At 42.8% G+C, this 17,748-nt stretch overlaps 1 protein-coding gene across 7 annotated transcripts in view; it reads right to left on the bottom strand.

The window, feature by feature from the left end:
• piezo1 (piezo type mechanosensitive ion channel component 1 (Er blood group)) overlaps window positions 1-17,748 on the bottom strand; it is a 214,416-nt gene that overhangs the window by 94,867 nt on the left and 101,801 nt on the right. For all 7 annotated transcript variants that reach the window (XM_061791069.1, XM_061791070.1, XM_061791071.1 and 4 more), the window contains 10 exons: window positions 17,567-17,664; window positions 13,765-13,931; window positions 13,303-13,479; window positions 9,838-9,963; window positions 9,160-9,360; window positions 8,800-9,004; window positions 7,206-7,310; window positions 5,660-5,816; window positions 1,374-1,617; window positions 612-708 (listed from right to left, as the gene is read on the bottom strand). In XM_061791069.1, coding sequence (XP_061647053.1) covers window positions 612-708; window positions 1,374-1,617; window positions 5,660-5,816; window positions 7,206-7,310; window positions 8,800-9,004; window positions 9,160-9,360; window positions 9,838-9,963; window positions 13,303-13,479; window positions 13,765-13,931; window positions 17,567-17,664 — 1,577 coding nt within the window. The remainder of the gene's footprint in view (window positions 1-611; window positions 709-1,373; window positions 1,618-5,659; window positions 5,817-7,205; window positions 7,311-8,799; window positions 9,005-9,159; window positions 9,361-9,837; window positions 9,964-13,302; window positions 13,480-13,764; window positions 13,932-17,566; window positions 17,665-17,748) is intronic.

Raw genomic sequence — 17,748 nt, 5'->3', positions numbered from 1 at the left:
CATCTGATACAGTCTGGCATTTTGATTGGCCATAAATGTGTTGCCATTTGTCATTTGTAATTGCGGCCAAACGAGTGGCACTGGTTGGCGACAAATGAAAACTAGTTGCAGAACCCCACACACTGCGCGACACCACCCGTATGCTAGCAAGTATCTGTTTAACTCGGGACCATGCATAGTCACAAATAGTCGCACCTTGTCTTCAGTGAAAACTTTCGTACTCACTTGTGATTTGATATTTCACAACGATTCGAACGATTGCTCCTGCCCTGTGACAGCAGCACCGCCCAGTGTCAAAAATATTGTAGCTCAGTGCAGGCTATGTTGAATAGTTGTTTCACATGCCACGGGCTGATAAAAAAATAAATGGACAAACAGACTTGGACATAGCTGCTTTAGATGTTCGCCAAGCTCACGTCCCTCGTGACTCGTCAACCTCAAGCCCATATTTCTGTACGACTTTTTGAGGCATATTTTTACTGCCAATTTTGGCGGAGTTCAAAAATGAGAATAAGAACTTGTGCTCGACCGTGCAGTGTAAAAGATCAGCCACAATACAATAATGCTTTACACAAATACCGAGTTGCAAATAACTACAGGATGATACTTACGATCGTAGTATCCTTTGACTGTACAAACTAAACTAAAGAGTTGGATCATCCAACAAAAGCCCTTCTGCATTTCGAAAACAAACACACATGCCAGAATCTGAAACATACAGAGATACACAATTAATATTGACATGAATCCAAATCAAATATCCAGTTTTGACGTTTTTTTGCAAATACATTTACCCAATAACAGAAAATGGCTACTAAATGGATGGAAAAAGAGAACAAGTAACCTTCTAAATTTGCACTGATTTAGCTGTGCATAGCAAAGCAGTTGGGGATGAAGCCTGTGACTGAAGGGGAGTGAATGAGCAGCATGTCACTGACTCCCTTTACCATCCATCCAGCCATCCTTTTTCCATACCGCTTCTCCAAGGGTCACGGGCGTGCTGGAGCCTATCCCAGCTATCTTCGGGCGAGAGGCGGGGTACACACTGAACCGGTCGCCGGCCAATCGCAGCGCACATATAAACACACAGCCATTCGCACTCACGTTCATACCTACGGACAATTTAGAGTCTTCAGTTAACCTACCACGCATGTTTTTGGGCTGTGGGAGGAAAGCAGAGTACCTGGAGAAAACCCACGCAGGCACAGGGAGAACATGCAAACTCCACACAGGCGGGGCCGGGGATTGAACCCGGGTCCGCAGAACTGTGAGGCAGATGTGCTAACCGGTCGTCCGCCGTGCCGACCCCTCCCATTACATGCACCCTAGCTCTGACGAACACCATAAAAGCAGCACATTTGATTCATACTTACTGATAGAATATTTTTTGATATGATGACTGCCACATTATAGATGATGAGACAATCCCACATGGCAAGACGTGTCCTGGAGGGTTTGACCAATAGTTGGGTCCCAAATAGCAACAAAAAAAAACAAGAGAGAAGGTATCCCAGTCCAAACACCGAGACCCGTGTAGCCCCAGTGAGGAAGACCACTGACAGTACAAACCAGAATAAGTGGCGAAAAACCAAAACCTTAGCCATGTCCAGGTAACACCTGAAAGATGAGGGACACAGGTGACAAAAAATATATACTTTATACAAATTATTCAGATAACAAAAACAAAGTAGGCACAGCTGAAATACTGTACAAGAAATGGAAAAATGAACTACTCAGTGTTCTTGCAAAGGATTACTTGACAAAAACAAAAGTAATGTTAAAGAAATTTGGAAAATATTGAATGGAATCATTAGAAAAGGGAATACAGATACTACCTACCCTGATCACTTTACAATTAAAGACAGACAGATTACACAAAATTAACGATAGTAGGCGGCTTCAAGAACTTTTCTAGTTGAAGGTGAGTCGTCATCTAGCCCAACAATATGCCTCACTGTTAAGAGAACAAGTGCTCTCAAATACTTGTGCAGTGTGTTGCTACCTTGCGTCTGTTCGCAGAAAGAAGATCAAAGCGTCCACCAATGGTGATACAGTATACTGATATGCATAGAGTTAAGATGGTCGTTGAGGAAATTGCTGATCCATTGACTCACATCTTCTTTTCCTTAGGGTAGCCGCAGCATGTCATCTTTTTCTCACTATTTCTCCTCTGGATGTGTCCAAACCATCGAAGTCAGGTCTCTAACTTTGTCTCCAAAACATCCAACCTTGGCTGTCCCTCTTATGAGCTCATTTCTAATTTTATCCAACCTGGTCACTCCGAGAGCGAACCTCAACATCTTCATTTCTGCCACCTCCAGCTCTGCTTCCTGTTGTCTCTTCAGTGCCACTGTCTCTAATCCGTGCATCATGGCTGGCCTCACCACTGTTTTATAAACTTTGCCCTTCATCCTCGCAGAGACTCTTCTGTCACATAACACACCCGACACCTTCCTCCACCCGTTACAACCTGCTTGGACCCGTTTCTTCACTTCCTGACCACACTCACCATTGCTCTGGACGGTTGACCCCAAGTATTTAAAGTCCTCCACCCTTGCTATCTCTTCTCCCTGTAGCCTCGCTCTTGCCCCACCACCCCTCTCATTCATGCACATATATTCTGTCTTACTTCGGCTAATCTTCATTCCTCTTCTTTCCAGTGCATACCTCCATCTTTCTAACTGTTCCTCCACCTGCTCCCTGCTTTCACTGCAGCACACAATGTCATCTGCAAACATCATGGTCCACGGGGATTCCAGTCTAACCTCATCTGTCAACCTATCCATCACAACTGCAAACAGGAAGGGGCTCAGGGCTGATCCATGATGTAGTTCCACCTTAAATTCCTCTGCCACACCTACAGCACACCTCACCGCTGTTCTGCTGCCCTCATACATGTCCTATATATTATTCTAACATACTTCTCCCCCACTCCAGACGTCCGCATGCAGTACCACAGTTCCTCTGTGGGTACTCTGTCATAGGCTTTTTCTAGATCTACAAAGACACAATGTTTCTCCTTCTGACTTTCTCTGTACTTTTCCATCAACATTCTCAAGGCAAATAATATATCTGTGGTACTCTTTCTAGGCATGAAACCATACTGTTGCTCCCAAATACTCACATCTGTCCTTAGTCTAGCCTCCACTACTCTTTCCCATAACTTCATTGTGTGGCTCATCAACTATATTCCTCTAATGTTCCCACAGCTCTGCACATCACCCTTGTTCTTAAAAATGGGCACCAGTACACTTTTCCTCCATTCCTCAGGCATCTTCTCACCGGCTAGAATTCTGTTGAACAAGCTGGTCAAAAACTCTACAGCCACTTCTCCTAGATGCTTCCATAACTCCACAGGTATGTCATCAGGACCATCTGCCTTTCCATTTCTCATTCTCTTTAATGCCTCTTCTACTCTTCCTTTTCTCTCATTTTCCTCATTCATCAACTCTTCAACGTATTCTATCCAGCTATTCAGTACACTACTGACACCAGTCAACACATTTCCATCTCTATCCTTAATCACCCTAACCTGCTGCACATCCTTCCCATCTCTCTCCCTCTGTCTGGCCAACCTGTATAGATCCCTTTCTCCTTCTTTAGTGTCCAACCTGGCATACATGTCATCATATGCCTCTTGTTTGGCCTTTGCCACCTCTACCTTCGCCCTACGTCGCATCTCAATGTATTTCTTTCTCATCTCTCCTCGGTCCCACTTCTTCTTAGCTAACCTCTTTCCTTGTATAATTTCCTGTACTTTGAGGTTCCACCACCAAGTCTCCTTTTCCCCTTTCCTGCCAGAAGCTACACCAAGTACTCTCCTGCCTACCTCTCTGATCACTTTATGTCAATTTATGTTCCTGCCTCTTCTGGAAAAAAGTGTTTGCTACAGCCATTTCCATCCTTTTGGCAAAGTCAACCACCATCTGTCCCTTCAAGTTCCTTTCCTGGATGCCGTACTTACCCATCATTTCTTCATCACCCCTTTTTCCTTTACCAACATGTCCATTACAATCTGCACCAATCAAGACTCTCTCTCTGTCTGGGTCGCTCAGAGATAATTCATCTAGTTCCTGCCAGAAATTCTCTTTAACCTCTAGGTCGCATCCTACCTGTGGGGCATAACCACTAATCACATTACACACAACACCCTCAATTTCAAGTTTCAGCCTGATCTCTTGATCTGATACGCTTTTCCCCTCCAAGACATTTTTAGCTAACTCTTCTTTTAAAATAACCCCTACTCCATTTCTCTTCCCATCTACACCATGGTAAAATAATTTAAACCCTGCCCCTAAACTTCTAGCCTTACTGCCTTTCCACCTGGTCTCCTGGACACACAATATATCAACCTTTCTCCTAATCATCATGTCAACCAACTCCCGAGACTTTCCTGTCATAGTCCCAACATTCAAAGTCCCCACATTCAGTTCTAGGCTCTGTGCTTTCCTCTTCTCATTCTGCCTAAGAACCCGCTTTCCACGTCCCCTTCATCTTCGACCCACAGTGGCTGAATTTCCTGCAGGTTGACGGCGCCAGTGGCGGACATTGGTAACCCGGGCCACACCCGAACCGGTATGGAATTCTTAGGATGAACGCTCATATTAATTTGGCAAAGTTTTAAGACGGATGCCCTTCCTGACGCAACCCTCTGTATTTATCCGGGGTTGGGCCCGGCCTACAGTTTGCACTGGCTTGTGCCCCCCATGGGGCTGCATTCCATTGACTCACATCCTGGATGAAATTCATCATTTAAAATTGGGACTAACGATGAGAGTAGAATAAGTAATACCACTGCGCAAGACTGCAGACAAACACCTGTTTACAAATTATAGACCTGTTTCCTTGTCGCAGTTTTCAAAGATTTTTGAACGATATTTAAAAGAAGACTCAATGATTTCTCCTCTTAATTTGCATCTCAAGAAGAAGGGATACTCCTTCGAGGACAACAACATCCACATTCTGGATAGGGGGGACATACTGTATGTCCAAGTAAAAATGCTGTCTCTGAACAGAGAAGGAGGTTTGAAGTATCACCTTTCGTCTGACTATAACAATGTCCCGACATCCCTTCCTCAAAAGATTGCCTTCTTCTTCGGGAAGAGTGGCCTTAACGAGCGGTTTTGCCGCAAGGCAACGGCCGATTGGTAAGTAGGACAGTCGTTTCCCAAACCCCGGTGGGCAAAAAAACCCAACACCCTATAGTTGACGACTCCCTGGGGACACATCTACTGAGGCATAAATGGGGAGTCTCTAAACCTACCTTCAGTTCGTCAGATCCAGTAATTTAACCTGAGTACACACTAGCTTCTACAGCAGTGCAGCTGCTTTATTGACACAACAACAACTTGTTATTCTGGCACACACACAGAATGGCTGTCATTGCAAAGTTATACTGGAAGTGTAACAGAGTGATGGAACCATAAAAGAATACATTAAAATGTTATACAAGTAATTTTGGGGGTTATCTGAAAAGAGAGAGTTTTGGTGAGGCAATCTTTCCGCCCGATTCCAGCGCTAGATTGAAATTTGTCTTTTAAGTTTAAAAAAAATGCACAGTGACGTTCTGAACACCCCGTATAATGTCACATAATCAATATTTAGAATATATAATAAGTAAGAGCAGGTGAAAAGAAGATTGATAGAATACTGGATTTACCTGCAGTTGACGAAGTTAGGTGCAGGATTAAACAGTCGACCTTCCATCGGATCGGGGTTGTCTGTATTGTCTCCAGCCAGAACCACCCACTCCTCCAAGTGCTCACACTTAAACACTTGCCACTGCTGGGATGTACAAATCAGAAGAACAAAGTCCACTGTGGAAGAGAAATAAAGCATTATTAACCACTGTAGTAAAGTATTGTACGAAGCCAAGAGACACATTGAAAAATAAAGATATCATCAACAGATAGACCAACACGAAGGCTGACATGTTTAATGAAAAAAAAAGTGCTGCCATATTTGTAAGAAAGACTTAATAAATTTTCTTTGTATGGTTAATACTCATAATTATGCTCATTTTGTTATTAAAACATTGCGTATATTAGGGGTTGAACCGACCAGTAGACGTTGCCACTCCGCATGACAGTTATAGCTTGAGGTCGACTAATCGCCACTCACGTATTTGGACACGGACGCCTCACTGAAATCAACAAGTGGTGGGTACACTTAGCAAACTAGCAGTGGGGCCTCAAGTGTGCGTAACGGTAGCACGGTTACTTGTGAAATATGCAAGTCTATCCTAAAATACTGTATGTGTATTGTGCTATGCATGCCCATTTGAACAGGCTAAAGCTAAATGACGAGGAGACGTACTTCCTCACGTCAGTCAATTCACCAAATGCCCTCCTTTAACCATAAAAAGACAGACATTATATTCTTTGTTTGTTTGTATTCTGCTTACAAAATGAAATGGAGACAAGCCATGGTAGTAAGTTTGTCATGTAAATAAGAACTGGAGTCCGATGTTGTTGCCAGTGCAAGGAGAGAGAGGGGATTGCGTGCCTGGAGCCTTTCAGGTTCTCGAAGACAGTCGGATCTTATAAAAAGCACAACAACAATCCACGCAACACAACTGAAAGTTTGCTACAATAAATTATGGAAAAACATTCCCTCCTCTTTTTTTCAAACTATATACAATGAGTGTATACTGTAGCAAGTAGCTACCCTGTAGTTGAGTTGCATGAATTGGTCTTAGAGTTGTACAAATTACATCTGTACCTTGAAGGTATCTGAATGTGATTGGATGAGCAAGTGCCTGAATGTGACTGGATGAACAAGTCGGGCGGTGGGGTCTGTGCAGAAACAGTCGAGAGACAGAGAGAGAGAGAGAGAGAGAGAGAGAGAGAGTGTGAGTGAGAGTGTGAGTGAGTGAGGGAGCGACCTTGTGTTTGGAGACTCGCACAGCATTTTTTTTGTGTTGTTTCACACACAGTGAGTTGAGACCAAAAACAAAAAAACTGACGTCATCGATGAGTCAACTTCGACTTGACCAACATCACCTTAGCTTCAACTACCAAAAATCTGAAGTCGTTCAACCCCTATTGTTTATTAGAGATGGACATATTTCTTGTAATTACGTGGTACCAGAAAAACAAATCTGAATTGAATTAGTCAGAATAAAGCCCATTTGACTGATGAAGAAATAATGGACAAAAATACACTTGCACACACAGACGCATAAAACAAGTGAACAACCAACTCACCTATCAGGTTTTTGGAGTTAGGCACAGTGTAGAAGTCTGGCAGATAAAGCCATTTAATAAGAGCTGAGTTCATTAAAAGTGGGGTGTTCCACCGCCATGGGTAATCTATAGCAGAAAAATAAAGACAAAACAAGACATTTGTAGATGCTTACTACAAGTACGAGTAGACAAAGGAATAACATCGGCACCGCAATAACTCTAGTCTCTTTCTGGTTACAAAGTCTATAGGAACCTGCCACTCTTTAAACTGATAACGGTATCAGATGCAGTGCAGTTTGACACAACAGGAAACGAGGCAAACACATAATTAGAATGTTCAATAATTATTGTTCGAAAACGTGTTTTGGGAAAATGGTGTGTAGCACTTTGGACTGCTGCCGCACAGCAATAAGGTTCTTGGTTCGGATTCAAGACTCTTGTCATTTTTTGTGGAGTTGTGCAAGCCTATCCCAGCTGAGGCAGGGTTTCCATACATGCAAATGCATTGGGAACAATCAAAACATGAAAACAAATGTATCAACTTTGTTAACTTTTATACAGAAAATGAATAGTGGCCTGTTCAATATAGCAGTGTCTTCATCTTGATTTACATACTCAAAACATTTGCAGAATAAAATGAAAAATGTGTGACGATTTATCCTTCCTGTAAAACTGATATTTAGTTCTATAACCCGCAAAAGTTGAATCGAGGCAACTGCACTGTTCTTGTTTGTTGAAGACGTTTTTGCCTTTAATCCAAAAGGCTTCTTCAGTTTTAAATTAAATTATGCCTCGGTGGGTGTGTTCCCTGGGAGTGGTCGACAATAGAGTGTTGTTATTTTTATATTTTTGCCCAGTGTGGTTAGTAAAACGGCCGTCCTGCATACCAATCAGTCGTTCACTCGTCTTGTGGCAAAGCAGCTCATTAAGGGCACTCTTCTCGTTGAATAAGGCAATCGAGGGGCTTTTTAACCACCTCGGTGACCTCAACCCCAGAGATAGGAGACCCCCCCCCCCCCCCTCAGAGATCCCAGACACTTCTCCCTCATGGAAAGGCGTGTCGGTGGAATTGAGGAGGTCTTCGAAGTATTCTCCCCACCGGCTCACAACGTCCCGAGTCGAGGTCAGCAGCGCCCCATCCCCACTATACACAGTGTTGATGGTGCACTGCTTCCCCCTCCTGAGACGCGGGATGGTGGACCAGAATTTCCTCAAAGCCATCCGGAAATCGTTCCCCATGGCCTCACCGGAATCCTCCCACGCCAGAGTTTTTTCCTCCACGACCACTAAAGCTGCATTCCGCTTGGCCAGCCGCTACCCATCAGCTGCCTCAGGACTCCCACAGACCAAAAATGCCCGATAGGACTCCTTCTTCAGCTGAACAAGGGCCGCTATTATTATAATTATTTTTTGTATTGTTATTATTATTATTATCACTCCTGATGGCAAAGGTTCAATGCTGGAGTAGAAAAATATCCAGTACTGTTTTATGGGGGGGAAATACATTCAAAACAGCCTCCTGGAATAAGTTCCATAAATTGTATTTTAATTCATGCAAATCACGTTATAGATGTACTTAATATTGTACTTATGTATCAACTCCATAAAGGCTCACCTTTACAAAGAACAGGTGGTATACCCACACACAGTATATATTGATAGATCATGAAGATGGCCAGAAAGACACAATATCTTGGCCATATCCTTGCAATAGCTGCCCGACGTCGCCTCACCAAGATGGCTACCAACCAACAACCATGGATTATCACCAAGAAGTTCATCCGTTGTCCAATCACATTCACAGTCATCAGGAAGCATATCTTAAAATAAAAAATAATATTCTTTAGATGAACTGCGATATAATAAAAAAAGACAGACTCTCATCAAAACTCTTAATTCTTTTGAAACACAGCTTGTACAATAAAAGTCATCGAAGTCATTGTGAACAAGTTAATTCACAATATATTTCTGTCACCTCTAATCCAAACTTGTAGAAAGTGTAGTTCAGCAGGTACTTGAAGCAGGGTATGAGGCCTTGGTCTAAAGTGTTCCTAGTGACTTCTGGGAACAGAGCAGGTATGTTTGAGGGAGATCGTTGCAGCTGACGATAGTGGTGGGCCTGGTGCCGATACACTGTCGCCTCAAACACCAACAACAGCAGCACTACTAAATGGTTCTGCAGAAATAAGTCAATGAGTCAATATTGAATGAAACTATTTGATGACAAAAATGGCGATAGCTAGCTGCTATCACATCACATCACATCATTAGCTGGCAAAAAAATACATCCATACAGTGTACATGAAAATATTGCTAGTAGTTGTGTAATGTGCAACGTGTATTGTGTTTGAAGCTGCTTATCATTTTTTTTTTATTTGGTCCAACAATCACACAGAGCAAGTAGGAGGTTATGTTTATTACCTACAATATGAGACTCAAAATATTTTTTTTTGTAGTGATGGGATCAGGCCCAGGATTATTTTGGCTGTAAAATCTACCTCTGGAGGATAGATCCAATGTGACCTTTGTAGAGATTTCTTTAAATATCAGCTCCATGTTGATTTTAACAGACCTTTGACCGAATGTGCCACACATGTCAAATGTAGCCTGTCTGGTAGATGCATAGGGTCAGGGCTAAAGTTACTCACTATACCTTGCTATAGTCCAGTACAGTAGGTTCCTTCCTGACACCAAACCATTTGGCAGGGTCCACTGGTGCCTTATACAGGGATGAGTTCATTATTTCCATTTTTGAAAGGTTGGTTTCATTTAAAAGTGGCTGTTAGGAAAGAAGAAAGAAACTGTTAAGCAAGACAACCGACAACTTTGAACCCCAGCTACCAAACAAAACCTGGGAAGCATTGTGTCACCTTTTACCTTAGCTGCACTGTGTATCTGTTTTTCAAAATGTTCGTTCCTTTCAATAAAAAAAGAAATAACCCCAGAAAGTTGATAGAAAAAAAGATACATTTTACAGAGCGTTTTTCTTTTTTACTCAAAGACACTTGACATTATAAAATACCAAAATAATCTAAAACAATAAAAAAAAAAGACAAACGTTTACAGAAAAGGTTGGTTTTGAGGGATTATTTGAAAGTGCGGGGATCTGAACAGCCAAAGTAAGGGTTTGTTCCAGAGAGTGGGGGGAGAGATAGAGAGAGCTCTGTCCCCCCAAGTTCCCTTAATGATCTGGTGAGGTGGAGAGAGGAGGTTGGCATCAGAGGATCTAAGGCTACAAGAGGGAGCGTGGTGGTGGAGGAGGTCAGAGAGGTAGGAAGGGCCCAGATTATGGAGGGCTTTGTGAGTGAGAAGGACTTTGAACTGGATGCGTCGGGGAATGGGGAGCCAGCGTAGTTTCTGGAGGACGGGGGTGAGGTGTTCACAGTAATGGATATGGGTGATCAAACGGACAGCTGAGTTCTGGATATACTGAGGTTTATTGAGAGCTTTCGTGGATGTGCGCCGAACAGGATGCTGTTCCAATTGTCAAGCATGGATCATGATTTCAGCTGCAGAGAAGGAGAGTGATGAACAGAGACAGGAAAAGTTCTTGAGGTGAAAGAAAGCTGTTTTTGTGATGTGGCTGATGTGGCTCTTGAAGAATAGGCCGGTGTCAAAGATTACTCCAATGGTGCAGATTTGTGGGGAGGGGAGCAAGGTAATTTTGTTGATGAAGAGGTAGAAGTTATTGGAGTGTTTGATAAGGGATTTAAAACAAATGATTAACATAATAGATTTTTGCAGTTGAGCTGAATAAAGTTGGCTTGCATCCCGAATTTGATAAAGGTGAGGCAGTTGGTTAAAGTGGAGTAGGTTAAGGAGGTGATGGATTTGGTGGAGATGTAAATCTGGACGTCATCGGCAGAGGAAATTGAGGCCATGATGACAAATGACGTTTCAGAGGGGGAGGATGTAGAGGATGAACAAAAGAGGACCAAGCACTGGGCCTTGGGGGATGCCTTGAGACAGAGGAACAGGAGATGAGGTGCAGTTGTTGATATAAATAATTTGTTTTCTCTTGGAGAGATATGATTTGAACCAGGAGAGGGTAGCACTATTGTTGTTCAGGGAGGTTTGGAGGTGGTTGAGGAGAATGGTGTGGTTTATGGTATCAAAGACTGCAGTCAGGTTGAGGAGGATGAGGATCCTGAGGTGTCCAGAATCTCAGGAGAAGGGGAGATCACTATTGATTTTAAGGAAGGCTGTTTCTGTGCTGTGTTGTGATTTGAAGCCAGACTGAAATTGCCCAAATTAGTTATTGGAGGATAAGTGGATTTTGAGTTGGTGGGCAACTGGACATTTGAGTATTTTAGACAGGAAGGGGGAGGGGGGGGGGATTGGAAATGGGCCGGAAGTTGCCCAGGGTGTCAGAGGTAAGTTCAGTCTTTTTTTTTTTTTTTTTTAAATATAATGGAGGTGACTGTCGCCAGTTTCAGTGTGGTGGGACAGAACCAGAGGAGGAGGAGGAGTTCACGATGTTGAAGATGAGTGAGGTGCGAGTTGGAGGCAGTCTTAGATGAAAATGGATGGAATATGGTCCAGTGTGCAGAAGGGGGGTCTTCATGTTGGGCATGAATTTGGAGCGGTCTTAAGGCTGAGAGGTGAGGGGAACTTGTTCGGGGAAGGATAGAGGAAAACATGGAACATGGAGAATGTTGCGACTATGAGATTGCTCAATCTCATTTGATCTTGGAAATAGCTTAAAATTTTTTATTTATAAAGTATTTATTTTTATAATCTTTGATGTCCTATCTGGTTTGCATGACAATTTTGGTTGGAAATGCCAAAAATGTCTTTTTTCAAAGTATTCTAGGTGGTCTTTTCTGCTTGGCATTTGAGATGGTCACATTTCTCATTTTACGACATGCAAATGAGCTTTGCTCTGATGAGATCACGCATTTTCCCGAATTTAAATATGGAAAACTGCTTGGGTCTGACTGGTCCACATCACTGCGTTTGCTAGATATGTTAGGGATGCAAGGGATGACATCTGAGTTTCGTCATGGGAGTCGTACTAGAGCGGCTCCAATTACCGGAGACCAATGTTTGGACATACTTGGCAAATAAAGATGATTCTGATTCGGATACTGCACTCGCGTCAGATACATGTCCGATTTTTATTCACATATGAACGAGGCCTGAGTCAGATATGATAAAAATGGAATTGTACTGTGCACATTGACATGGAAAAAATCTGATACGTCATATTGGACAAAAATATCTGAATTGACCTGCAGTGGGAACATAGCCTTAGACTTTCTTCAACTTCCCCTTGCAGACTCTCCCTCACCCTATTCCTGGCTGTCACTGTCCTCTGTCACTGCCTGTCCTCCTTGGCTTTTTGCTGCTCCTCCACCTGTTTCTCAGTCACAGCGGACTCAGGAATGCGAACGTTACGTTAGGAGGTGGTGGAGGCTGTCTCACGAACGTGTCAGAGATTTTTCTACAGGGATCTGGAAACGTGCCTGTCGTTGCAGGCTGCAGCATCAGGCTCTCACACGCACAAGTGTTCTGCTTCCTTGAGTCTCGTTGCACAGTGCACTGATCTTGGCCGGCGGTGAAACGCAAATGCCCCTCGATGTGAATAGGTAGATACAGCATTCCCCTTTTGAGCTGCGTGCCAACGGGGATGCTAAGCTAGGAGGTCAAAGTCGTCAACACATTCAATGTGTGGACGGTAAGATAGCCAAAAGAACAAGTATACCAGCACATTGTGCTGCATATGGTCGCACACAATGCACGTTGTTGCTTTGGCGTTGACAAAAAAAAGTAAATCTAGTAAAAATCAGGTGGAAATTGAGCAAGTTATGAGTTACTTTTAATGTCCATGCACTGCCTTTGACGTGAACGTCGTCTTCCCCAACATGGCTGCCACGTAGATACGTTGCTTATCCGGGCTGCTACAGCACACTGGTGTATCTACTCTTCGTATAAAACTGCCCTCTGAAAAAGTGCAGGGGACATGTTCCCTCTGTCCCCCCCATAAATTACACCGATGCAATGTGGTGTATTCATAGTACATACAGTTTGTACTGTACATATGTCAACGGTGAAATTAATTATGACGTGCATGTGACAAGTATTGGTTAGCAGGTAAGTAAGTGCATGCAAGACTTACCAAACTGCAGTTGTTGGAGTACTCAGTAGGGCTCACAACACTAAGCTGGTACAGCATTTTACACATGATGATGACACACACCCAAATTGTTGACAGACTGGAAGCCATCGGTCTGAAGCGACTAAATGGCATGGCCAAAGACCACAGCACCACCAGGACCAGGTTAAACACAGATGGCTATAACAAACAGAAAACAAAAAGATTTAGATTGAATGCATTTTTAATATTATTGGTGGTCCTATGATGGCCTTTTGTAAACAGCTTTTCCCCTGAAGCTTCAATTCGCTATATTGCCTGCAAAAGCAATCTGTTACGCAGGTATGGACCGGAACCCCCCACCCCCCAAAAAAGGCTTTTGTTTTAACAATTTAATATTAACAGTGGCTAATTTAGAAATCAGGTGTGTAGGATGTGTTCCATAATTGGATTTTAGTTCTACAACATCCAGTTTTCTCTATTTACCTCTTCAAGTGCAACCCACACAGCGTAGAACGCCACCATTTTAATGATGTGAAGCTCCAGAAGAGTCCAGAGAATGACTTGACCTTTGGTGATAATGTCTGAGAACTTTTTGAACAGAACCAGTAATCTGTCCATCACCAGACCCCACTTGCTGGGCAGAAATTCCGCTGGAAATAAAAGGAAACAGGTCAGAAATAATTCGGAAAAGAAGGATGATTCAAAACATCAAACAGAAAAATAATTTCCCGAGACAAGAGGAAGCTACACTTTATCATGCAATGTCACTATTGATGGACACAAAATATCAAACTAGACTATCAAAACACAGTTATTTTAGTGCTCCTTTTCCTCATTATGCTGCAATGGGGGAATTGACAAGCGGTACACAAATATGCATAAAGTTGATCTATAAATAACAAAAGAGGAGAAAAACAGATCAAAACGAGTGAAGAATGGGAAGCTACTGAAAGAAAGAGGCATGCAGGACCAGAAGAGAAAAATAAGATGGGGACAACAGCGTTTTGGGCGTGTGCCATTTTAAATGTGTAACATTATCCTACAGATTTAAACTTTAGTTAACAACAGTGTGTCTAATGTGTCTAATGGCATTTTGCCTTGTGTTTTGTTTTGATTATGTGATTTCAAACATAATCTATACAGTATACTGTATGTACATTAAATATCTCACTGTATTGCGTCATGGACGTCATCAGGTGCTGCTTTTTCAGGCTTCTGATTGGCCAAAATGTGCTTGAGAGCTGACAAATGTATTGTCATGTGAATAAAGATTTAGTTTAATTACCTCACCACCTGAACACCCCACATGATGTCATTTCTTCAATCAAAATTCGCAAAGTTGCAAAACAATCCAAAACAGCTTCAGTCCCATTTATGCATTGTGCGTACAAAAGACGAAAAAAAACAAAACCACCCTTTAGGCTTCATATCCTCTCAGAGAACAGCAAAGGATATGTGCTAGCCAGGTACCAAAGAAATGGTAGATTGTAAGACTGCAGACAAAAGGCAAAGAAATGTTATAGAATCCTGGTGACCCTATAATAAAGAGATGTGCCAAATAGATTCCCCATTATACATTCAATAATTGTGCTACAGCTGTCAGGATGGCGTGAGAGAGGCTGATTGAAAGAAATATCAATCAGGCTTATTGAAGTCCAAGCATAGACAAACAGGATACACGATCGAAACCAAAGATCAACATAAAAATACTGTATATCGATAACCAATACCCCAGTGGAGGCACAACATTTTTCTTGTCAGTGCTTTAGATGCAGTTTGGCATAGATCTTTTAAGGTAGTAGAATTATGAGGGGCTGTCAGTATTGAAAAAGTATTGTCCCCCCTTCTCAAATCCTTATATTTTTGCATAGTTTGTTCCCCCACTTTAATGTTTAAGATCATCAAACAAATGTAAATATCAGAATTGTTTGAATTCAGCAAAAATGGAGGGCTTTCCAGCATGAACGGCCTTTTAAAGCATTCAAGCCTGGACTCTGACTAGGCCACGACAAAACCATTTTTCTTTTCTTAAGCCATTCAGAAGTTGACTTGTTGGTGTGCTTTGGATCGTTAATCCTGCTGCAGAACCCAAGTGGGTTTCAGCTTGAGGTCACAAACTGATGGCTGAACATTCTCCTTCAGGATTTTCTGTCAGAGCAGAATTTGTGGTTCCATCAATCACAGCAAGTTGTCCAGGTCCTGAAGGAGCCAAGCAGCCCAAGACCATCACACTACCACCACCATGTTTGACGATTGGTATGATGTTCTTTTTCTGAAATGAAGTGCTACATTTATGGCAGATGTAACGAGACACACACCCTCCAAAACGTTCAACTTTCATCTCCATCCATCCATCCATTTTCTGTACTGCTCATCCTCACTAGGGTCACCGGCATGCTGGAGCCTATCCCAGCTGTCTTTGGGCGAGAGGCGGGTTTTACCCTGAACCGGTCGCCAGCCAATCGCAGGGCACATAGAAACAAACAACCATTCGTGCTTACATTCACACCTACGGGCAATTTAGAGTCTTCAATGAACCTACCACGCATGTTTTTGGGATGTGGGAGGAAACCGGAGTACCCGGAGAAAACCCACGCAGGCAAGGGGATAACATGCAAACCCCACACAGGCGGGGCCGGGGTTTGAAGCCCAGTCCTCAGAACTGTGAGGCAGATGTGCTAACCAGTCGCCACCGTGCCACCACTTTCATCTCGTCAGTCCATATAATATACACCCAAAAGTCATGGGAATCATTCAGGTGGTGTTGTTTTTTTGTTTTTTTCCCCCAAAAGTAAGACAAGCCTTATTGTTCTTTTTGTCTTAAATTAACATTCTCTTAAACTATTAATATTAAATATTAAAGTGGGGAAACTATGCAAAAATATAAAAATTTGAGAAGGGGGCCAATACTTTTCACAGCACTGTAAGTAATGAACGTAATTTAATTTAACCTACTAATATTATTTTTCCTGAAATTTTCACAGTTTGTAGGTTAAATACTTGTTTGAATGTTTACTTAAAATAAGATTTGTTTAAGCCTGTCCTCTTCCTGTCAGCCATTTTAGAAATGACAATTTTTGGATGCCTGTGAGAAGCAGAGAGCTGTGATTGAATTTCTTGCTTTGGAAGGGGAACCACCACTAAACATTTTCAAAAGGTTGCAAAATGAGTATGGAAATTTGCAAATAGGCTACAGCACAGCAAAAAGTTGTTGTCCAGGTTCAAAGGCGAAGAACAAGAGACTTCTTTGAGTGACCTCCGCGACATAAAACCAGGCAGGCAGGCAAACCATTTTCAGCGGTTAATCCTGGGAATAGTGCTCGGGTCGACGCATTGATCAGAGAAGATTATAGATCGCTGGATCGCCGCTGAGGACCGTCGGTGCGGGGGTGCTGCCGGCCGTTTGCCTTGGTAGCTGTCTTGGTGTTGGCATGGACGTGTTTTGTGGTTTCGCTCGCCCAGTTGACTGGGAGTTGGCTTCACTGGGGTTCCGTGCGGTGTGAGCTGGGGCTCGGGGCCCTTCGGGCACTACACGTCATGGGGGCCTCCTTTGCGTGGTATGGTCTTGTTCCGGGTGTTGCGCTGGGGCGGCTGGTCATGGATTGTGGCGGGGTTGGGGCGTGCTTTGGGAGTAGGCGCGTCTTCGTGCGCGTTCTTCGCCGTTGGTTTTCGCCGCTTCTTCTTCGGGGTGGGCGGACTGTGCCCTTGGGCCTGGGATTTTGGGGTTTGGGCAGTTCCGGGGGGCCAGGGCGTTGGTCCCGGTTCCGGCCGGTTCTTCCTTGATATGCCGGCTCAGCAACTCCGTACACCAGTTGACTAACATGCATGTGATATGATCTTCATTCACTAATAAGTTCGATAGAAACACTATAGACTTAAATTACTTGTGCTGGAATCACTTATAACAACACAGGTTAGCAAAACTGTACCAGCACAAAGGCATACAAATCCACCATTCTGCAAGGCCATGCAGCTGAACAGGACAGGTTTAAAAAGATTTTTTTTTTTTTTTTAAAGTAGCGATGAAATCCTCACTTTTTGGGCTGTATCTATATGCGTGTATTGCCTTTCTATTGCAATAAAGCTAATAAAGCTAGAGGAAAATTGGGCTCATTACTTTTTGACTTCCCATCGTTGATACTAGCACGTCTCACTAATACATTAACACAAACAAACATCTGAATACATTTTTGGGGGACAAAAACCTAACACATTTTTAACCAATTTAAAAAATGCAATAGTTTAGTATTTTGACAAAATGAGATCAAATACTTTTTTTTTATACCTTTATTATCCGATTCATCTATAATATCGGTTAACACTTCTTCCAAGTCGGAGACCATTCCAACATTAGTTGAACCGGTCTGGTCACCGCTGCGTTTTCTGGAGGCAGAAGAAAATATACATATTATAGGAGGGAGAAAACTATGGACGCACAGGACAACAATGTCAAAACACTGAACAGAG

The sequence above is a fragment of the Phyllopteryx taeniolatus genome, chromosome 11 (genome assembly GCF_024500385.1).
Source record: "Phyllopteryx taeniolatus isolate TA_2022b chromosome 11, UOR_Ptae_1.2, whole genome shotgun sequence".
NCBI classification, from domain to species: Eukaryota; Metazoa; Chordata; class Actinopteri; order Syngnathiformes; family Syngnathidae; genus Phyllopteryx; species Phyllopteryx taeniolatus.
Note: the sequence above shows the minus strand (reverse complement) of the source record. Positions and strands in the feature narration are given on the sequence as shown.